Source organism: Ranitomeya variabilis, chromosome 2, assembly GCF_051348905.1.
Source record: "Ranitomeya variabilis isolate aRanVar5 chromosome 2, aRanVar5.hap1, whole genome shotgun sequence".
NCBI lineage: Eukaryota > Metazoa > Chordata > Amphibia > Anura > Dendrobatidae > Ranitomeya > Ranitomeya variabilis.
Genome location: NC_135233.1, coordinates 796,067,097 through 796,090,770, shown reverse-complemented (window position 1 = coordinate 796,090,770; position 23,674 = coordinate 796,067,097). Strand labels below are relative to the sequence as shown.

Genomic DNA, 23,674 nt, shown 5'->3' with positions numbered 1-23,674 from the left:
GATTTCAGTTATTTATTCCAAAGGGAGTGCAACCAAATATTAAATTGAGGGTGCCAAGAATTTTGTCCAGCCCATTTTGGGGGTTTTGTGTGAAATTATTTCCAATTTGCCTTTTTTTTTCTTGTGTTGTACAAATAAATACACACAAAGGAAATAAACGTGTTTAACAAAACATTTGCAATTGCAATAATTTTGTGGAAGAAATACTTCTTCATTTTCTGGAACAATTTCAAGAGTGCCAACACTTTTGGCCATGATTTGTGTTACTTGCATGTAGCAGAATTTCTTATCTTCGTGTCATAATTCTGGTTAGTTTACTTTGAACATACTTCCAGTATGTGTTTTGAATGTGAGAGATGCTGTGCATGAGAAAATAATATGAAACAAATCCCAATAATTTACACCAACCTTCTAGCAAAATCATTTCTTGTTTATTAATAGAATTAAAAGGATTTGTGCATCTCATTAAATTGGTGAAATTGTGCTTGTACAAGCAAGAATGGAATGATTTTTAATTCAAAAGGTTACAACTCATTGCCACCTCATTGTGAGATTACTGGCCACCTCGTAGGTGATCGTTATTGTACGTAAGGAGCACACACTTGAAAGCTGCTTGCTTTACAGCTTGTAACCGGTGCTCTGAGACTGGGCGGATCTCTGGATCCAGTTACTTACAGCGTCCCCGCATTCGTCGGATAGCGCACAGTAGCTGTGAAAGTGAGACAACTTCTTTAAACCGTAATGAATTCTGCTCTGAGATCAATTCTTTGCATGTATCTGGCACAACACCTTTGAATTTGGTATAATCTGAAAGTTCAGCAGTACAGTGTATATAAAAAGTAGCATTATGCTGATTTGGTATGAGAATGGTTACAAATTAGGCTTCTTACATCCATTCAATATAAGAAAGCCATGTCTAGCCTAAGACCACATTCATAGACAGCTGCATAAATGAAGTGTGTCTACATGTACGACAACTTGTCCACTAGAAACAGACACTGGCACCTCCGTGTGGGAGACTGACTGGGGTCTTGCCAGTCATTTCTTCACTTGACATGGCATATAATTTTCCTTAAAACGAATCTATCACATGTTTATGCTTCCCAATCCGAGTGCAGTATAAAATGGGGGCAGAGAAACGGATTCCAGCGATGATTCATTTATTTGCCTTGCTGTAGTTTTATAAAACTGTTGCAGATGTTTTATCTGCTGCAGCTCTGCTAGTCTTCTAAACAACAAGCTTCTGCTATGCTTGATTTCTTGGTGATAAGCTCTAACTACATTGCAAAAACCACTCTCGTACACTGTTTTTAACATAAAACCTATGTAACTTATATGTTTGGAAATGGTAATGGATCTCTACATGTAATACATTTTGCCAGCTCATTTCTCCAGGTCATCCCTCCTGACAGCACTATGGAGGTCATCCTTCTTATCCTTGCTGGGACAGGAAACGAGAGGGTAAAAGGACCCTCCCATCTCCACCCCTCAGTGTCTTATCGAAACATTACAAATTAAAAGTAGTCTCAGGACGGGTTGCCTTCGGTAGGAAGGTTCTTCATGCTGTGGTCCCACCCTAACGGCATACTTTGGTATTCTCCATAGTGCTGTCAGAATTGATGACCTGGAAAACGGTAATTAGACTTACCGATAACTGTATTATCCAATGACCGCACGGCTAGTTCCCTCCCCTTGAGAAATTCTATACTTATGTGATGAACGTTTGTATAAAGAATGGTCAATAAATTCTGTTGCATCCATCCTTGTGTGGTACTTGGAAAAGACACTGAGGAGTAGAGATGGGATGTGTCCTTTTAACCTCTCGTTGTTTCCTGTCCAAGCAAGGATAAGAAGGACGACCTCCATAGTGTTGTCAGGATGGATTCTTGGAAATACAATCACCGGTAGGTCTAATTACCGTTTTTTTCCCTATCACAGGGAGAATGCCCAGAACATTCCCCACTGTCCGGGTACTATGCTGCAGGGAAGGTTATTTCATCACATAAATATCACTCAGATGGGCTTGAAAACAGCTGCACAGAGGTAGGATGAGCATTTTGGGCCTGGTTCATTATTGCTTTTTTTTGTTTTGTTTTGTTTTCATATGGTCTACATTTTGGTGATTTTAGCTTGAATTTGACTTGTGCCAAATTCTTCTTTAATTTCCACCTTTTTAACCTCTTCATGACCAGAGCTTTTTGCGTTTTCGTTTTTCACTCCCCTTCTTTCCAGAGTTACAACTTTATTTTTCCGTCAATTTGGCCATCTGAGGGCTTGTTTTTTGCGGGACGATTTGTACTTTTGAACAACATCATTGGTTTTAGCAGATCGTGTACTCGAAAACGGGAAAAAGTTCCAAGTGTGGTGAAATTGCAAAAAAGTGCAATCCCACACTAGATTTTTGTTTTGTATTTTTGCTAGGTTCACTAAATTCTAAAACTGACGTGCCATTATGATTCTCCAGGTCATTACGAGTTCTTAGACACCAAACTTCTCTAGGTTCTTTTTTATCTTAAGTGGTGAAAACAAAATTCCAAACTTTGTTAAAAAAAAAAAAATATATATTGCACAATTTTCCGATAATGGTAGCGTCTCCATTTTTCGTCATCTCGGGTTAAGTGAGGGCTTATTTTTTGCGCGCAGACCTGACGTTTTTAATAATATCACTTTGGTGCAGATACGATCTTTTGATCACCCATTATTGCATTTTAATGCAATGTCGCGGCAACCAAAAAAACGTAATTCTGGCGTTTTGAATTTTGTTTTGTTTTTTTTCTCACTACGCCGTTTAGCGATCAGGTTAATCCTTCTTTCTAGTTTCAATAATTTTTATTTTCAATAACATAGCAGTTGAACAACAGTTAATCCTTCTTTCTTATTGATCGGGCGATTCTGAATGCGGCTATACCAAATATGTGTATGTTTAATTTTTTTTTTATTGTTTTATTTTGAATGGGGCGAAAATGGGGTGATTTGAACTTTTATGCTTATTTTTTTTATTTCTTTTTTATATTTTTTAAAACTTTTTTTTACTTTGGCATGCTTCAATAGTCTTCATGGGAGGCTAGAAGCTGCCATAGCTCAATTGCCTCTCCTACATGAGCATGTGAAAGTAAAAGCATGACTATAATGGCGCTGTTATACCGATTTAAATAGATGCCTATAGTGAAGAAATCTGCTTCTTGGTTGTTCTTTAACTCTTTCATGACACAACGTATATTTGTCATATGTCGTGTTCATGACTTTTATGGGGCCTCCGACGCTGAGCCCGCATTTTTCTCTGCACATGATTTAATCAGCTGTCATGTGCCTGTAAAAGCCACGGGTGAATCCAACCTTTGATGATGAGATTTAACTCCAGCAGAAGTGCGTCATTCTGGCCGCCCATTGGTACCCCTTGATTGTGGGGCGCCCATGGCTTTTCAAGACAGCGGGGGTGTTCTCCAAAAGACCCCCGTACCTGTCATTACGATACTACTGCAAACACCGGCTTGTGGCTGGCTTTCATAGGAGATAGTGATTTTTGTTGAAGCACTGCTATGTATAGCACATGCGATCGGACGACTATTAAATTCAGTAAAAAGTGAAAAAAAAAAAGTTTTTAAAACTATGAAAACAATTAAAAAACACAAGTTCAAAGTTCCTTTTACCTCACTGAAAATAAAACAAAAAAACCCCAAGAAAACCCACATATTTGGTATCGTTGCATTCAGAAGTGTCTGATCTATCAAAATGTAAAACAAATTAGTCCAATTGGTTAATGACGTAACAAGATTCAAAATGCTATAATTGTTTTTTTTGTCCACAAATAACAGAGTCATATAGTCCAAAATCAAATCTAACAAAGTGTATTTAGATATGTACAAAAAAAAAAGACTAGGCATAAACATTCAAATACAAAGTACCGAAAAAGTAGATAGTTGGACACAGGTGTAAAGAACATGCTGTCCCCAAAATAGTCTTCAGTGGGTGGGAAAACAAATGTATTGCCTGTGTTAGTGCTCATATAATCAGTAGCATCGTAGTACATAAATCCACATGAATAAACCTGCAATACCCATATATCCAGTTTGTTATAATTTCATGATTGAAAAGGAGTATCTCATTGATGGCAAAAGGGCTCAGTTATAACTAAAGGTGTGTATACCACTTTAAGGAGATATTGAAATAAAACTATAGTATACTCACATTTAGTTATAACTGAGCCCTTTTGCCATCAATAGGAGTCTTTTTTGTTCATATTTAAATTAACTTTGTTATATTTGATTGTGGACTATAAGACTCCATGTTTTTGTAGATTAAATTCTAATGGGAGAGTCCTTGATTATGAACTATTACTATTGAACTAAGGCCCGTTATAATGTCAGGCATAGGGCCTAATTTAGTGTCATACTATGTACTCTGTTCTATTGATTGCATTGATAATTATGTTTTTTTGGCAGCACCAACATTGCAATAAAATACAAAAAAAGCGATGAAAACATCGTTTTACCCTAAAATGGTATCAGTAAAAACGTCAGTTCAGGGCCAAAAAAGAAGCCACTACCCAGCTCCAGATCCCGAAAAATGCGAACTTATGGATCTCAGAAGATGGCGACAAATTGAAAAACTTTTTTTTTCATACAAATTTGGATATTTTATGCTTGTTTGGTATCTGCGAGCTGTTAGTGACCTGGGAATCCTATTGCCAGGTCAGTTTTACTATATAGTGACCATGGTAAATTAAAAAAAAACAATTGTGGAATTGCACTTTTTTGCATTTTCATCACACTTGCAATTTTGTTCCCATTTTACAGCACACTATATGTTAAATCAGTGGTGCCATCCATGAGTACAACTCGTCCGGCAAAAAACAAGCCCTCATACGGCTATAGTGACGAGAATATAACAAAGTTAAAGCTCTTGGAAAAAAGGGAAGGAAAAAACGAAAGCGAAAAATGGCCATGGCATGACAGGGTTAATTCACAGTTGAGGTTTTTGTGTGATAACCTTTCGGTGAATAGGGGTGGGACTATGGGTAGGTTTTTTTGGTTATGGTTCTTGCATTCATCTCCTGGGGGTTTTCAGTAAAATGGTGCTGGTGCATGCACAGACTGAGACTCTGACGAGCCGAGATCTCAACCTGAGCATGCACCTTCACCGGCGCCATTTTACTGAAGACCAATGGGGGGATGAATCTGTGGATGAGCTGCCCGCAGCAAGGGCGGCACTGGCACAAATTCTAGAAAAGGAGGAAGATACAGACACCAAAGCCGAAGACCCTACCCACCATCCTGCCTCTACGCTCCAAGAGGTTATTACATCCAAACTTCGAATGTGGATTAAAGAGCAACCAGAAAGCGGTTTTCTTCAGTAAAATTATCTATTGAGTCTGTATTGCAGCGCCATTATGGCCATACATTTAATTTAACATGCTAAACATGATGACCGGTTCTCTTAAAGGTCTTTTTGTATGTGTTCACTTTTTTTTCTCTGTTCGCCGATGTGGGTGTAACTTTTGCCTACCAGATATTTGTGGCTGCTTCATTGATTGTGACTTTAAGGGTATGTCTCCACGTTCAGGATTGCATCAGGATTTGGTCAGGATTTTCCATCAGTATTTGTAAGCCAAAACCAGGAGTGGGTGATAAATGCAGAAGTGGTGCATATGCTTCTATTATACTTTTCCTCTGATTGTTCCACTCCTGGTTTTGGCTTACAAATACTGATGGAAAATCCTGACCAAATCCTGATGCAATCCTGAACGTGGAGACATACCCTTAAACCTCTCAGTTTTTGAATAAATGCTCTAGTTTTTACCATTAACTAATACGACTAAACCAAAAAAAGAAAAGTAACTTGAAAAATCACAAATTATGTGTTTAATTGTGAAAGCTAGAAGGGCATATTAGACATATGGTGGGGGAAATAAGTACCGGTATTTGATCTCTTGCTGATTTTGTAAGTTTGCCCACTGACAAAGACATAAACAGTCTATAATTTTAAGGGTAGGTTTACGAGGTGATATTTTGCATGGTGCCCCAGGTCGATGTCGATTGATAGTCGTTTTGTATTTCTTCCATTTTCTTACTATTGCACCAACAGTTGTCTCCTTCTCACCCAGCGTCTTACTTATGGTTTTGTAGCCCATTCCAGCTTTGTGCAGGTCTAGGATCTTGTCCCTGACATCCTTATAAAGCTCTTAGGTCTTGCCCATGTTGTAGAGGTTAAAATCTGACTGACTAAGGGTATGTGCACACGTTGCGGATTTTGCTGCGGATCCACAGCATTTCTGCAGCTGCGGGTCCGCAGCAGTTTCCCATGAGTTTACAGTTCAATGTAAACCTATGGGAAACCAAAAACGCTGTGCACATGCTGCGGAAAAAACGCACGGGAACGCAGCGGTTTACAGTCCGCAGCATGTCACTACTTTGTGCGGAATCGCGGCGATTCTGCACACATAGGAATGCATTGATCCGCTTACTTCCCGCATGGGGCTATGCCCACCATGCGGGAAGTAAGCAGATCATGCGCGGATGGTACCCGGGGTACCATAGAGGTGGAGCCGCATATTCATTACTGTAATGAGCGGTACCATGTGACCGCTCACTACAGGAGGAAGCTGCGGCACCGGGAAACAGATGTGCAGCGACGGCGCCAGGAGCAGGTGAGTATGACGGGGGGCAGTGCGCGATATTCACCTGCTCCTCGTTTCTCCGTCGGCGCCGCTGCGACTTCCACAGTGATGCTTAGGTCAGAGGGCGCGGTGACGCGATTAGTGCGCACCGCCCTCTGCCTGATCGTCAGTGCAGAGGATGGAAGACACAGCGGTGCCCGGCAGCGGTGGAACGCGGAGCAGGTGAATATAACAAGTGGCGGGAGCCTGAGAGGGGAGTATGTGATTTTTCTTATTTTTTTTATCGCAGCAACAGCATATGGGGCAAATATCTGTATGGGGCATCTTATGTGGCCATGTGCACCATTATATGGGGGCAAATATCTGTATGGGGCATCTTATGTGGCCATGTGCACCATTATATGGGGGCAAATATCTGTATGGGGCATCTTATGTGGCCATGTGCACCATTATATGGGGGCAAATATCTGTATGGGGCATCTTATGTGGCCATGTGCACCATTATATGGGGGCAAATATCTGTATGGGGCATCTTATGTGGCCATGTGCACCATTATATGGGGGCAAATATCTGCATGGAACATCTTATGGGGACATGTGCAGCGTTATATGGGGCAATTATCTGTATGGGGCCATGTGCAGCATTATACGGGGCAAATGTCTGTATGGAGCATCTTATGGGGCCATAATTAACATTTGTGCAGCATTATATGGGGCATATTTTAATATGGAGCATCTTATGGAGCCCATCATGAACTGTATGGAGCATTATATGGGGCTCCCGATTCAATATGGATATTCAAAAACACTTAAACTACTGATGTCTCAATTTATTTTACTTTTATTGGTATCTATTTTTATTTTTGACATTTACCGGTAGCTGCTGCATTTTCCACCCTAGGCTTATACTCGAGTCATTAAGTTTTCCCAGTTTTTTGTGGCAAAATTAGGGGGGGTCGGCTTATACTCGAATATATACGGTATTTATTGCTTGTTGCCTGGGAGTGCAGCACCTCTAGGCTCTTTGTAATAGAACTTTCAATCGCTGCTCTGAAGCTGACCGGAACCCTGAATTTGCCACTTTAAGTGCCCCTGTGCTCCTCCGATGCTGCAGAGACAGAGCTGCCTCATACGGGAGATTCTGAGACCCTCAAAACTGTTAATCATCAGAAGCACACCACGTCCTGGCAAACAGGAAGCTGGGGGCTGAGGAGCGGTGTGCTCCTGAAGATGGCAGACAAGACAATCTCCTGTATTTTTCGGATTATAAGACGCCCTTTTCCCCCTCAAAATTTTGGGAATTTTGGGAAATGCGTACCTTGCCTAACCTTACCGGTACCGTTGCTGCAGGCCGCAGGCTGAGATGAGGGGGTGCCCGGTGGTGCTGGGGTCTCCGGTGCTGCCGGGGGCTCTGCCGACATTTTATGAAAGGCCAGAGCCCCCGCCAGTTCCATGGTTTCCTGTGTGGTGGACTCCGGGAAAATGGCTGCCGGGGGAGTGGCGCATGCGCGGATGGAGATCTCGGCACCAGGATCTCGAAAGATGAGATCTCAGCGCTGAAATAGATTATAAGAAGCACCACCATTTTATTAAAAAAAATGTTTTTCTTATTTTTCTCCTGAAAATTTGGGGTGCGTCTTATAATCCATAAAATACGGTACGTCTTTTTGCTTGCACTAGTCTATAGTGCCACCCAGTTAAATAAAATGTGTACACAGTGGTATGGTACACTTTTTTTTGTTTTTTTTCTTTGCGCAAAGGAGTTGTATTTGGCATGTTGGCAACTTTTTACCAGCATATTCTTTTAATAGAAGAAATAAAACCGTGAAAACATGCGGGTGTGTCTCAAATGTCATCACTTGTTTGTAACCGTGAAATCTACAGAAAAAGTTTGGCAGAAACACAATCCAAAGTTTCCCTAAAGTTCTCTGGGCTTTTTTTTGCCATGTGACTGGGGTTTTGTAAAACGACAATCTGCAAGGTCCTTTAGGTTACTATCCTGCAGGGATGCATATCTTACACTGTTTTCTCTTTTTGCATTTTAAGCAGTCTGGAAAGACGGGAAAGGTAAGTGTGGGTTCTAGATGTAAAGCATGCAGCATTCTTTCCCTCTACATATTTGTTTTCACTTAGGACAGAAGTGACCCTCCTTCCTTTTTGGGGTTTCATTTCTAAGTGTGCTTGCTTTTTATTTTTTCCACCATGTTTTATTAATTTTGTTTATATTATTATTTCTTATTTTGCAAAGGAAAGAATACCCTCCACATGTTCAGAAGGTAGACATTGATGCAGTTAGGGTGTCAGAAAGACTGGGTAAGTTTTCAATGCTCTTTTTGTAAACCTATAGAAAAACTGGACACACCTTCAGATTTTTAGAAGATTTTGCTGACCCAGTTTTATGGTTAAGATGAAAGTTGCAGTAGTAATTTCCATCACACGTTCTGATAGTGGAATCTGTCTCTTTAGTAGTTCAAAGATGGCATGCATGACCAAAATGCTAAGTTTTTTTCTTGAGGAAATAACCAAAGGGACCAACCCACTTAATTATCATTCTTAGGGCTCGTTCACACCTCAGTTTTTCATATTTGAGGACTATCTGTTTCTTTTTATAGATAGCACTCATATCCATGATTGTCTATGGGGCTGTTCAAATGTCAGATTTTTTTTTTCCTCAGACCTGAGTGGTCTGTGCCAAATCGCAGAGACGTGTCCAATGTTGATCCAACTGTTGGATCAAAATCAGAAATGCAAGTCTATGGGTCAGTGAAAAAAATCTGACCGCTTTCTGATGCCATCCATGTGCTGTCTGATTTTCCCCGACTAAACTAATCTGTTGAGAATTGTGGAAATACAAGTTTCAGTAAACTGCTGTATAATATGTGGCATAATTATTAGTCTGTGTGTTTTGAACTTTTATTAGCATATTATCTTAATTAATTAATTAATTGCTTTTTATGTTTGACTTGGGAGCCATTTACACTCCCATCTAGCCAGAATGTGTAAGGGATCCTAAAGGGAATCTGTCAGTAGGATCAACCCTCCTGAGCCGTTTATGAGCTTCCTGGTCTTAGAAAGCTGAATAAAATGATACCTTGATATCTACAATCTGATGGATTCTTTACTGTAAGAGCAGTGAGACTATGGAACTCTCTGCCGTATGATGTTGCAATGAGTGATTCATTACTTAAATTTAAGAGGGGACTGGATGCCTTTTTTGAAAAGTATAATGTTACAGGGTATACATACTAGATTCCTTTTTAGGGTGTTGATCCGGGGAACTAGTCTGATTGCCGTATGTGGGGTCGGGAAGGAATTTTTTTTCCCCAATGTGGAGCTTACTCTTTGCCACATGGTTTTTTTTTGCCTTCCTCTGGATCAACATGTTAGGGCATGTTAGGTTAGGCTATGGGTTGAACTAGATGGACTTAAAGTCTTCCTTCAACCTTAATAACTATGTTACTATGTTTTATTCCAGAGAAATCCACATTTTTCCTAATATGTAGATGAAAACAAATTTGAGCCGAAGCATATGTTGACTAAGTGCAATGCATATGTGTGCATGCTCCCTGTGGCCACTTATCAGAACCTAAGAGAAAAACAAAATGAGCCAATACCCTGTAATAAGTAAATTAATAAGTAGTAATAGTACATGTACATAACACAGGTTATTTTAACACTGTTTTTATTAAAAAAAAACAAAAAAAAACGTGAAAGCCATCCCACCACGGCAAGGTTTTCCCAATCTCATATCTCCGTGAGAATCTCCCTCCATAGCTTATTTTAACCCCTTTCTACCATTGGACGTACTATTCCGTCCATGTGGGATGGGCCCTACTTCCCATGGATGGAATAGTATGTCCAGCGCAGCCGATCGCGGGGTAGCGCTGCCGGGTGTCAGCTAACATCCGGCACTATGTGCCAGGAGCGGTCATGGACCGCTCCTGCCACAATAACCCCCGGAACTCTGCGATCAAAGATGATCGCAGCGTTCCGGCAGCATAGGGAAGCATCGCACAGGGAGGGAGGCTCCCTGTGTGCTTCCCTGAGACCCTCGGAGCAACGCGATGTCATCGCGATGCTCTGAGGGTCTCCTACCTCCTTTTCCCTGCAGGCCCCAGATCCAAAATGGCCACGGGGCTGCTTCCGGGTCCTGCAGGGAGGTGTCTTACAAGCGCCTGCCCAGAGCAGGCGCTGGTAAGCCAGGAGCACTGCCTGTCAGATCGCTGATCTGACACAGTGCTGTGCCAAGTGTCAGATCAGCGATCTGACACTATACTGTGATGTCCCCCCCTGGGACAATGTAAAAAAGTTTTAAAATAAATATTTACATGTGTTAAAAAAAAAAATTCCTAAATAAAGAAAAAAAAAAAATTGTTCCAATAAATACATTTCTTTATCTAAATTAAAAAAAAAACAATAAAAGTACACACATGTAGTAACACCACGTCCGTAACGACCCGACCTATAAAACTGTCCCACTAGTTAACCGATTCAGTGAACACCGTCACAAAAAAAAAACACGAGGCAAAAAATGCTTTATCATACTGCCGAACAAAAAGTGGAATAACACACGATCAAAAAAAAGGATATAAATATCCATGGAACCGCTGAAAACGCCATCTTCTCCTGCAAAAAACGAGCCGCCACACAGCGTCATCAGCGAAAATATAAGAAAGTTATAGTCCTCAGAATAAAGCGATGCAAAAATAATTATTTTTTATATAAAATAGTTTCGTATAAAAGCGCCAAAACATAAAAAGTGATATAAATAAGGTATCGCTGTAATCGTACTGACCCGAAGAATAAAACTGCTTTATCAATTTTACCAAAAGCGTAATGGTATAAACGCCCCCCCAAAAGAAGTTCATGAATAGCTGGTTTTTGGTCATTCTGCCTCACAAAAATCGGCATAAAAAACGATAAAAAAAAGTCACGTGCCTGAAAATGATTCCAATAAAAACGTCAACACGTCCCGCAAAAAACAAGACCTCACCTGACTCTGTGGACCTAAATATGGAAAAATTATAGCTCTCAAAATGTGGAGACACAAAAACAATTTTTTTGCAATAAAAAGCGTTTTTTAGTGTGTGACGGCTGCCAATCATCAAAATCTGCTAAAAAACCCGCTATAAAAGTAAATCATACCCCCCCTTCATCACCACCTTAGTTGGGGAAAAAATACATTTTTTTAATTTTATTTTATTTCCATTTTCCCGTTAGGGTTAGGGTTGGGGCTAGGGTTAGGGTTAGGGTTGGGGCTAAAGTTAGGGTTGGGGCTAGGGTTCAGGTTGGGGCTAGGGTTCGGGTTTTGGCTAGGGTTCGGGTTTTGGCTAGGGTTAGGGTTTTGGCTAGGGTTAGGGTTTTGGCTAGGGTTAGGGTTGGGGCTAAAGTTAGGGTTGGGGCTGAAGTTAGGTTAGGGTTTGGATTACATTTACGGTTGGGATTAGGGTTAGGGGTGTGTCAGGGTTAGGGGTGTGGCTAGGGTTACCGTCGGGATTAGGGTTAGGGGTGTGTTTGGATTAGGGTTTCAGTTAGAATTGGGGGGTTTCCACTGTTTAGGCACATCAGGGGCTCTCCAAACGCGACATGGCGTCCTAACTCAATTCCAGCCAATTCTGCGTTGAAAAACTAAAACCGTGCTCCTTCCCTTCAGTGCTCTGCCATGCACCCAAACAGTGGTCGTCCCCCCCCCCACATGTGGGGTATCAGCGTACTCAGGACAAATTGGACAGCAACTTTTGGGTCCAATTTCTCCTGTTACCCTTGGGAAAATACAAAACTAGGGGCTAAAAAATAATTTTTGTGGAAATAAAAAGATTTTTTATTTTCATGCCTCTGCGTTATTAACTGTAGTGAAACACTTGGGGGTTCAAAGTTCTCACAACACATCTAGATAAGATCCTCGGGGGGGTCTAGTTTCCAATTTGGGGTCACTTGTGGGGGGTTTCTACTGGTTAGGTACATCAGGGGCTCTGCAAATGCAACGTGACACCTGCAGACCAATCCATCTAAGTCTGCATTCCAAACGGCGCTCCTTCCCTCCTGAGCTCTGCCATGAGCCCAAACGGTGGTTCCCCCCGACATATGGGGTATCAGCGTACTCAGGAAAAATTGGACAACAACTTTTGGGGTCCAATTTCTCCTGTTACCCTTGGGAAAATACAAAACTGGGGGCTAAAAAACAATTTTTGTGGAAAAAAAAAATAGATTTTTTATTTTCATGGCTCTGCATTATACTCTTCTGTGAAGCACTTGGTGGGTCAAAGTGCTTACTACACATCTAGATAAGTTCCTTAGGGGGTCTACTTTCCAAAATGTTGTCACTTGTGGGGGGTTTCAGTGTTTAGGCACATGAGGGGCTCTCCAAATGCGACATGGCGTCCCATCTCAATTCCTGTCAATTTTGCATGGAAAAGTCAAATGGCGCTCCTTCCCTTCCGAGCTCTGCTGTGTGCCCCAACAGTGGTTTACCCCCACATATGGGGTTTCAGTTTATTCAGGACAAATTGCACAACAACTTTTGAGGTCCAATTTCTCCTGTTACCCTTGGTAAATTAAAGCAAATTGGAGCTGAAGTAAATTTTTTGTGAAAAAAAGTTAAATGTTCATTTTTATTTAAACATTCCAAAAATTCCTATGAAACACCTGAAGGGTTAATAGTCTTCTTGAATGTGGTTTTGAGCACCTTGAGGGGTGCTGCGGAAAAAGCCGCACCGAAACGCAGCTTTTTTTTCTCGCAGCATGTCACTTCTTTTGTGCGGAACTGCAGCGTTTCTGCACCTTTAGACTTTCATTGACTTGGGCACATCCGCAGCAAAACCGCAGATGTAAAAAAGATCTGCAGTTTTGCTGCGGATGTGGGTCCGAGAAACGCAGCAGCTCGGGAGGATGGAAGTGTGTGGGCGGTGACGGTGTGCGTGTATGTGTGGGCGGGCGGGGTCTGCGGGCTGTTCGGATGTGTGCGGCGCTGTGTGGGACTGTTCAGGTGTGTGCGGGGTCTGCGGGCTGTTCGTGTGTGTGTGTGTGGGGCTGTGCGGGGGGTCTTTTGGGGTGTGTGTGCAGGCATCATCCGATGGGACTACAAGTACGCAGCATCCAATCTGCAGCTCATTCGGATGTAATCTGGACAGTGGACACACACCCTACGCTATCCATACATCTATCAATAGATATATCTATCCAGACACATCTACAGATAGATATAGGAATAGATAGATGTATGCATCTATAGATCTATCTATATGTAGATCTGTCTATCCATTTCATCTATCATCTATCTGTCTATCTGTGTGTTTAATGGAGTGTGGGTTGGACAAATGTAAAAGAGGAGGTTGGACAATAATGACATCACAAATCTTTTTTTTTTTTTGTTCAATAATACATCTTTATTTACCTTTCAAAAACGCACCAAAACGACTAAAAACCGCGCAAAAACCGCAACAAAAGCGAATTAAAAAATGCATCAAAACCGTGCAAAAAACTGCATAAAAAACGCATCAAAACTGAAAAAACGCATCAAAACCGCACCATAATTGCATCAACACTGCACCAAAAACTGCATCAAAACTGCGCAAAAACCACACCAAGAACTGCATCAAAACCGCACCAAGAACTGCATCAAAACCGCACCAAAAACTGCATCAAAACCGCACCAAAACTGCAAACTGCACCAAAACTGCAAAACTGCACCAGGTTTTGATGCAGTTTTTGGTGCAGTTTTGATGCAGTTTTTGGTGCAATTTTGATGCCTTTTTTGGTGCGGTTTATGTGCGGTTTTAATGCCGTTTTTGGAAATAAGTAAATAAACGGAAAGTGTGCATGATTTGAATGGAAACATGCATGAAAAAACGGATTCCAAGGCCGGGTTCATCATTTCACAGCTCAGTTTCACACGTTTTTTTTGCCGGATCCGCATGTCGTCGCATGGCGCATGTTGTCGTATGGCGCATGTCATCGCATGCTGCATGTTGTCTCATGCTGCATGTCGTCGCATGGCGCATGTCGTCGCATGCTGCATGTCGTCGCATGTTGTCGCATGGCGCATGTTGTCGCATGGCGCATGTTGTCGCATGCTGCTTGTCGTCGCATGGCGCATGTTCTGTATGTGTGTATGTACTGTATATGTGTTTTGTTTTTTTTTTACATTCAACACATTAGCCGGATGATGGGACTACTACTGTCCCATTATTGGCTAATGTGTCAATCACTGTCATTGTAGCAGGCATCGTCCGATGGGACTTGTAGTCCCATCGGATGATGCCTGCACAGAGACTCACACACACACACCCCAAAGACCACCCCCGCAGCAGACCCCAGCACATACCGGCACGCAGAGCCACGCACATCACATCGAGGATTCCCTTCCTAGCCCCGCCCCCAGCACATGCACAGCCCCGCCCGCCCCCAGCACAGCCCCGCCCGCCCCCAGTACAGCCCCGCAGGCACATACCGGCGCCGGCATGCAGAGCCGCGGCCACTTTTCCTGTGGCCGCGCGTGCGCAGATGGAGCGCTCTGCTGCCCGGGGCTTCAGGAAAATGGCCGCAGGATTTCGCGCGTGCGCAGATGGAGATCGCGGCGGCCATTTTCCTGAAGCCCCGGGCAGCAGAGCGCTCCATCTGCGCACGCGCGGCCACAGGAAAGATGGCCGCGCCCACCGGTAAACGGCTGAATAGCGCAGATCGCGCTGTTTTTCATCACCTGGGCAGTGGATTCGCCTTTTGGACATGCGCACACCACTACGCCACCAACGTAATGATGAGCCTGATCTGGGGGAGAAACAGCGCTTACACCACGCCCATAGGACCAGACCAGCGTGAGTGACAGCAGAAAACGGCGACTTTACAAAGGTATTTCAGCAGCATAGGTGGGTAATAAAGGCACACAAAGACACTAATGTAACGCCCAGCTCTGCCCCTATTTAACGCTATTTTTAGCTCATCTTCAAAAAACGGGGTGACAGGTTCCCTTTAAGCTCTGGAGGCAGATTCTCAAGAAGATCTATACCTGGCACATGGATCTTAACAGATCATTTTTAAATGATAGAGCATTACCAGTGTGAGCCATGCAATGACTGAGAGTATGTGCTCCTGATCTGCATGTCTCACACAGGTAATTCCCTCTTTCATTTAAAATTAAGCTGTGGAGGCAGATTCTCAAGAAGATCTATACCTGGCACATGGATCTTAAAAGCTCATTTGCATGTAAGAAAAATGTAGATTTCTTTGGAATAAGACATGGGATTGCAAACAAAATATGATTTTAATCAACTTTGTAGGACCTGCATGCCATATGGACCACTTGGTTAAGTTGAACGTACTGACAGATTCCCGTTTTAAAGCAGGTCTGTGAAGTCTGTAAGCCAAACCTCCGACTCCTCAATTTCCATGCTAAAATGGGCTCCGACTCCACAGCCCTGCTTTAAAGAACCTGCTTTCTTTTTTGCAGAAGACATGCAGTGCACAGAAGAGGATTCTGAGATGGAGCCAGAGCCCGTGTTAAGGAGAAAGGTACAGCAGACTCGGAAAAGCAGTTTTCATACATGTTTATCAACAAGAGAGGTGTGTTCATTATCACATTATTTATAGCTCTAAGTAAAGTTGGTACAGTAAAACCTCTCAGGACACTTTTATGAGGAGACGGCCCCCTAATCTTAATCTACCGTATATACTCGAGTATAAGCCGACCCGAGTATAAGCCGACCCCCCTAATTTTGCAACAAAAAACTGGGAAAACTTATTAACTCTCGAGTATAAGCCTAGGGTGGAAAATGCAGCAGCTACCGGTAAATGTCAAAAATAAAAATAGATACCAATAAAAGTAAAATTAATTGAGACATCAGTAGTTTAAGTGCTTTTGAATATCCATATTGAATCAGGAGCCCCATATAATGCTCCATGCAGTTCATTATGGCCCCATAAGACGCTCCATATACAAATATGCCCCATATAATGCTCCATGCAGTTCATTATGGCCCCATAGATGCCCCATATAATGCTCCATGCAGTTCTTTATGGCCCCATAGATGCTCCATATAATGCTCCATGCAGTTACGGCCCCATAGATGCCCCATATAATGCTCCATGCAGTTATGGCCCCATAGATGCCCCATATAATGCTCCATGCAGTTCATTATGGCCCCATAGATGCCCCATATAATGCTCCATGCAGTTCATTATGGCCCCATAGATGCCCCATATAATGCTCCATGCAGTTATGGCCCCATAGATGCCCCATATAATGCTCCATGCAGTTCTTTATGGCCCCATAGATGCCCCATATAATATTCCATGCAGTTCTTTATGGTCCCATAGATGCCCCATATAATGCTCCATGCAGTTCTTTATGGCCCCATAGACGCTCCATACAGCATTGTGCCACATGTAATGCTGCTGCTGCACTAAAAAAAAAAAGATATACTCCCCTCTCGTCGCTGCTCCTCAGCGTCCCATCTCTCTGCACTGACTGTTCAGGCAGAAGGCGGCGCGCACACTAGTACGTCATCGCGCCCTCTGACCTGAACAGTCACAGCAGAGGACGGGAAGACGGAGCGTCAGTGGAACGAGGGAAGGTAAATATGAAATACTCACCTGCTCCTGATGCTGTCCCTGCATGTCCCACGGTGTTCGGCGCGGCAGCTTCTTCCTGTATAAATGTGGGAGTGCAGTCCATATTCATTACTTTAATGAGCGGTACCACGTGACCGCTGAAGAGGGGAAGAAGCTGCCGCGCCGAACACCGTGGGACATGCAGGGACAGCGTCAGGAGCGCCAGGAGCAGGTGAGTATTTGACAGGCGTCGCTCCCCCTCACCTGCCGACCCCCCTGCCTTCCATGACTCGAGTATAAGCCGAGAGGGGCACTTTCAGTCCGTTTTTTTGGGGCTGAAAATCTCGGCTTATACTCGAGTATATACGGTAATTGTCCTGGCCATTAATGAGAGGACCATCGTGGAAGAAAGCGTTTGTATTTTTTGTTGTTTTTTTTTAAATGTAACACTTGCTGTAAAGAGGTTTCACTGTATATCTATATGTTCGCATTAAAAACGCTATAGTTTGTGTTTTGTACACAGATTTTAAATCCAGTTCTATTTTTTTATTGGTAGATCCCAATTGTCATTTATACAAAAGGTTGTCTGGCTAAGACGCAACTAATTTTGACAGGAACATTTTTTGTTTCTCCACTTTTTTAATTTTGGTAAAGTTAAAGGGAGTCTATCACTGACAAACTTCAAGTTAAACCATTTCTATATTCATATATAGAAAGCTTACCGTATTTTTCAGATTTTAAGACACTCCGGATTATAAGACGCACCGCAAGTTTTGAGGAGAAAAATAGCAATAGGTGGCTGCAGTGAAGCGGGGTCGCTGCTGGAGGAGGCAGAGTGGGGTGATGCCGCAGGCTGGGATGAGGGGGTGTTCCAATGTCCGGTGCTGCTGCTGTGCTGTGTCTGGTTCTGCTGTTGCGCTGAGTCCCGGCGATGCTGCGGGGGGCTCTGCAAACATTTTGTGAAAGGCCAGAGCCCCCGCAGTTCCGTGGTTTCCTGTGCGGTGGATTCTGGGAAAATGGCTGCCGGACACAGCGCATAAGCGGCGCTCCGATAAGGTATGTCCGCATTATAAGATGCACCCCCATTTTCCCCCCAACTTTGGGGGGAAAAACTGCATCTTATAATCCAAAAAATACGGTAGCCCTTATAATAATCGTACTTGTAGTGTAGATCGTCCTCCTGAATCTAGAGTAATTTCGTATTTTTGACAATTAACTTCCAGTTAGGGATATTTTGTTAAACCTTGCCAACCCTTTTAGTAATTGTTATCAAGCCACATTTTTTTCTGTTAACAAAGGGGTTGTGGCACTGTGCTGGAAGGGTTCAGTTTTATTGTAGTCACAAAACAAGGCAGATGAACGATTGCACAGTTCTCATTAAAGTTAATCGGCAGTCCCAGGTCATGCTGCGTAACCAAAGGAGATATTGAACGGGGAACTAGATTTCCCAAACTGTATTTTTACAAGGAGTTATCTAAAGCAGACCTCCCCTAAGGTCTCATTTACGATGCCTTCTTCGGATTTCCTTCTGAGTGAGGCTGTATTTTTTCCTACTGTGCAAGGAACCTGCTGTAAACACTGTGGCGTTTAACTCAGGCACGGCCTGATTGGCTGCAGTGCTGCAGACAGTGATATACACCGGGAGCAGCAGTGGAGACCCATCTCTGGACACTGAGAGAATGAGTGAAGGACAGTTGGGTGTGTTTTTTTTTTTTTTTTTTTAAGTGTTCAGCTAATTGTCTTAAATCTGCTGACCCTTTTCCTTTCCTTGGTAGAGCACGGGGCAGGTTGAGCCTGTTCAACATTGCACATCTTGTGTAAAAGAAAATAAAAGTAAGACGAGATGCCAAAGCTGTAGGGATGCACAAAGACTTTGCGGACAAAGCACTTCATCTTCTGAATCATCTGCTTCCTTAGCCAGGCCATCCATACATCAAAGTGCGGGAACAGACAAGTCTAATAATCATTCGTTAAATACTAAGAACTTCTATGGCAATTCCTACAAGAATAGCAAAATGGACCCGTTAATAAATGACTTTCCTAGGTGGAAGCATTATCCAGCAAATGGGAAAATTGGACTTTCCACAGAAGCCAATTTATCCAAGATTACTAAAAATGCAAAACTAAGAGGTAGACTGGCAGAAACAAGCGACACAAGTAAGTACAGTTTGGTTAACGTTCTTATGTTTCTGGTTGGTATTGCCACATTGGTGAAAGTCCAGTTTATCGAAATATAAAATGTAGCCTGTACGGTAAGCACTGTAAAGCAAAAAAAAAAGTAATCCGAATTGCCTTTTGTTTGCTGTTTTCCAACTTTTTTCTTCTTTCACCCCAAAAAAACAAAGTTCTTTCTCTGGTGTAGTAAATTGAACAAAAAAGGCATCTCTTACAAATATGTTGAAAGTACCTTTTTTAAGTTGTTGTCAGTCTAACACTGCTCGTGTGGTATTGGCTGCATTGCTCACGTGGCATAACAATAAGTGTCTGCTAAAGGGGAGAAGTTCCTGCACTATTTTCGGACATCCTAGGCTTGCCGGAAGGAAGTATGAGCAAAGTAGCCCATCAGCTGCCACTGATTTGCTGAGTTGCTTTCTTGGCATAATCGCCAATCAGTGATCAATGAGGGGCTGCTTTACTTGCATGACATAACAATGATAAGGGAGACCCAACATACCTGGAACAGCACTTTTGCAGGAGGTATGTTATTTTTGTTGTAAACTTGGGAATGTAGTATTTAAGAAAGGGTTGTCAGAGTAGTAGACAACCCCCTTTAATAAAAAGCTTTTAATGTCGCCCATAATCTGTAAAAATCCATTGAGAAAGAAACCAAAATATCTTCAGGTGGCTAAATAAAGAACCAAAATGATGTGGTTGCATAAATATTTACACTCTTAAGGCTATGTTCACACTGGGCGTTTTGCTCTGTTTTTTTATGATAATTTTCAGCTGCTTTTTACAATACCAGCAAAGCCTATGAGATTTCAGAAATCTCATGTACACGCATTGGTTTTTTGTGACATCAGGATATTGTGCTTTGCTACATTTTTTGGACATAGAGCATGTCACGTCTTTCAGCGTTTTTGCAGCATTTTTCACCTATTGGCTTGAATGGGTATTGAAAAACCTCTGCAAAAACGCAGGTATAATTATTTGCAGCATTTTTTTGCAGAAAAGTCATGGGGGCACTATGCACAAAGAGACACAAGTTAGCCAAAAAAACGCACCAAAACCTGTGTTTTTGACGCAGCTTCTTTCCTGTCAAGAAATCAGGTTTTGGTGTAGACAAAAAAAGCAGCAAAAACGCCCTGTGTGAACTTACCCTAAAACTTTTACTTTTGTTCAAGCTCCCTTTGATGATTTTATAACAGTATTCAGTCTTTTTAGGTAGGTTTCTACCAGCACTGTACATACAGTGGAGGAAATAAGTATTTGAACCCTTGCTGATTTTGTAAGCTTGCCCACTGACAAAGACATGAACTGTCTATAATTTTAAGGGTAGGCTAATTTTTTACATTGAGAGAAAGAATATCAAAAATAAAATCCAGAAAATCACATTGTATAAATCATATAAATTTATTTGCATTTTGCAGTCAGTAATACGTATTTGATCCTCTGGCAAACAAGACTTAATACTTGGTGGCAAAACTCTTGTTGGCAAGCACAGCGGTCAGACGTTTTTTGTAGCTGATGATGAGGTTTGCGGACATGTCAGGAGGAATTTTGGTCCACTCTTCTTTGCAGATCATCTTTAAATCATTAAGATTTTGAGGCTGTCGCTTGGCAACTCAGAGCTTCAACTCCCTCCATAAGTTTTCTACAGGATTAAGGTCTGGAGACTGGCTAGGCCACGCCATGACCTTAATGTGCTTCTTTTTGAGCCATTCCTTTGTTGCCTTGTCTGTATGTTTTGGGTCATTGTCTTGCTGGAAGACCCAGCTAGGACCCATTTTTAATGGTCTGGCGGAGGGAAGGAGGTTGTTACTTAGGATTTTATGGTACATGTTCCATCCATTCTCACATTGATGCGGTGAAGTAGTCCTGTGCCCTTAGCAGAGAAACACCCCCAAAACATAATGTTTCCACCTACACGCTTGACAGTGGGGACTGTGTTCTTTAGGTCATAGGCAACATTTCTCTTCTTCCAAACACGGTGAGTTGAGTTAATGCCAAAGACCACCACCTTCTTGAGCAGTGGAACCTTGCGTCACTGCAGGATTTTAAACCTTTACGACGTAATGTGTTACGAATGGTTTTCTTGTGATTTTCTTGTGACTGTGGTCCCAGCTGCCTTGAGATCATTAACAAGTTCTCTCCGTGTAGTTTTAGGCTGATCTCTCACCTTCCTCATGATCAAGGATACCCCACGAGGTGAGATTTTGCATGGTGCCCCAGATCGATATCGATTGACAGGCATTTTGTATTTCTTCCATTTTCTTACTATTGCACGAACAGTTGTCTCCTTCTCACCCAGCGTCTAGCTTATGGTTTTGTAGCCCATTCCAGCTTTGTGCTGGTCTATGATCTTGTCCCTGACATCCTTATAAAGCTCTTTGGTCTTGCCCGTGTTGTAGAGGTTAGAGTCTAACTAATTGTGTCTGTGGACAGGAGTCTTATATAAAGGTGACTATTTAAGACAGCTGTCTTTAATGCAGGTAACGAGTTGATTAGGAGCGTCTAACTGGTCTGTAGGAGTCAGAACTCTTAATGGTTGGTAGGGAATCAAATACTTATTTCTCACTGCAAAACGCAAATAAATTTATATGATTTATACAATGTGATTTTCCGGATTTTATTTTTGATATTCTATGTATCAATATTAAAATTAACCTACCCTTAAAATTATAGACTGTTCATGTCTTTGTCAGTGGGCAAACTTACAAAATAAGCAAGGGATCAAATACTTTTTTCCCCCACTGTATAGTATTGGCCATCTTTGACCACTCTTCCTTGCAGTGGAGATCCAAATCTATCAGACTGGGAGGGCATTTCCTGTGTAAAGCGGCCTCTTCAGGTCAACCCATCGATTTTCATTTGAATTCAGGTCTTGATGACTGCCTTCATGGTATATCCAGCGTCTTAGAAATTTTTTTGTAGCCTTCTCCAGACTAACGGTCAACAGTAAGATTCCTTTGCTAAGTTGTAAGCTGTTTATTAACCATGACTTTTTCTATAGAGGGCATCTAAGAAAATGCAGGGAAAATCATATGGTTGTTTTGAACAGCTGACATGTGCCCGCAATAGGCGCGGGTGGAATTGCGCGCACCGGTGACCCCCCCCGTCACGTGATCGGGGGTCATCGTCGCGTTGGCATGACAGCCAGAGGTCTCCTTGAGACCTCTATGGTTGTTGAAGCCGGATTGCAATGAGTGCCACCCTATGGTCGACATAGCAATGGTCAGGTGATCAGAGCATCACCTCTATGTACCATAGCTGATATCGAGTTGTGCCAGCTTCTAGCTTCCCATGGAGGCTATTGAAGCATGGCAAAAGTAAAAAAAAAAAAAAAAAAAAAAAAAATGTAAAACATGAAAAAAAAGAAAAATATAAAAGTTCAAATCACCCCCCTTTCGCCCCATTCAAAATAAAACAATAAAAAAATCAAACATTCACATATTTGGTATCGCTGCGTTGAGAATCACCCGATCTATCAATAAAAAAGGATTAACCTGATCGCTAAACAGCGTAGCGATAAAAAAAATTCAAAGCTCCTGAATTACGTTTTTTTTGGTCGCCTTGACATTGAATTAAAATGCAATAGTGGGCGATCAAAAGATCATATCTTTACCAAAATGGTATCATTAAAAACGTCAGCTCGGCAGGCAAAAAATAAGCCCTCACCCAACTCCATATCACGAGACGCTACAGGTCTTGAAAAACTGCGCAAATTGTTTTATTTATTTTATTTTATTTTTTTTTTAGTAAAATTTTGAAATTTTTTCCACCACTTTAATGAAAAAAAACCTAGACACGTTTGGTGTCTATGAACTCGACATGACCTGAACAATCATAATGGCAGATCAGTTTTAGCATTTATTGGATCTAGCAAAAAAGCCAAACAAAAAACAAGTGTGGGATTGCCCCCTTTTTTTTTTTTTGCAGTTTCACCACATTTGGATTTTTTTTCCCGTTTTCTAGTACAACCAATGGTGTTGTTCAAAAGTACAACTTGTCGCTTAAAAAATAGCCCTCACATGGCCATATTGTTGGAAAAATAAAAAAGTTAAGGCTCTGGGAAGGAGGGGAGCGAAAAGCAAAAATGAAATTACCCCGGGTCATGGGAGGGTTAAATGTGATTGCATAATTCTGAATACAACCACTTGCTCAATTATAAGAGGATGTCAAGAACACCACTCGCTCACTGCACACATGTCTTGGATGCGAACGTAAAGAGAAGCTTGCCACTCACCTATTGCAATAGGTCAACAATGAACTAAGCGCACCCCACAGACAGTCCCCACATCTGTGCCACACTTTCCGCTGCCACCACTCTGCGATTTACTAGGCCTGTAGGAA

The 23,674-nt window shown here is 42.1% G+C and overlaps 1 protein-coding gene across 9 annotated transcripts in view; it reads left to right on the top strand.

Moving 5' to 3' along the window:
- SENP6 (SUMO specific peptidase 6) overlaps window positions 1-23,674 on the top strand; it is a 147,676-nt gene that overhangs the window by 61,886 nt on the left and 62,116 nt on the right. For 2 of the 9 annotated variants that reach the window (XM_077289866.1, XM_077289875.1), the window contains 5 exons: window positions 1,939-2,043; window positions 8,663-8,683; window positions 8,865-8,929; window positions 16,062-16,174; window positions 18,937-19,318. In XM_077289866.1, coding sequence (XP_077145981.1) covers window positions 1,939-2,043; window positions 8,663-8,683; window positions 8,865-8,929; window positions 16,062-16,174; window positions 18,937-19,318 — 686 coding nt within the window. The remainder of the gene's footprint in view (window positions 1-1,938; window positions 2,044-8,662; window positions 8,684-8,864; window positions 8,930-16,061; window positions 16,175-18,936; window positions 19,319-23,674) is intronic. The other 7 variants (XM_077289867.1, XM_077289870.1, XM_077289871.1 and 4 more) reach the window with 7 other exon arrangements.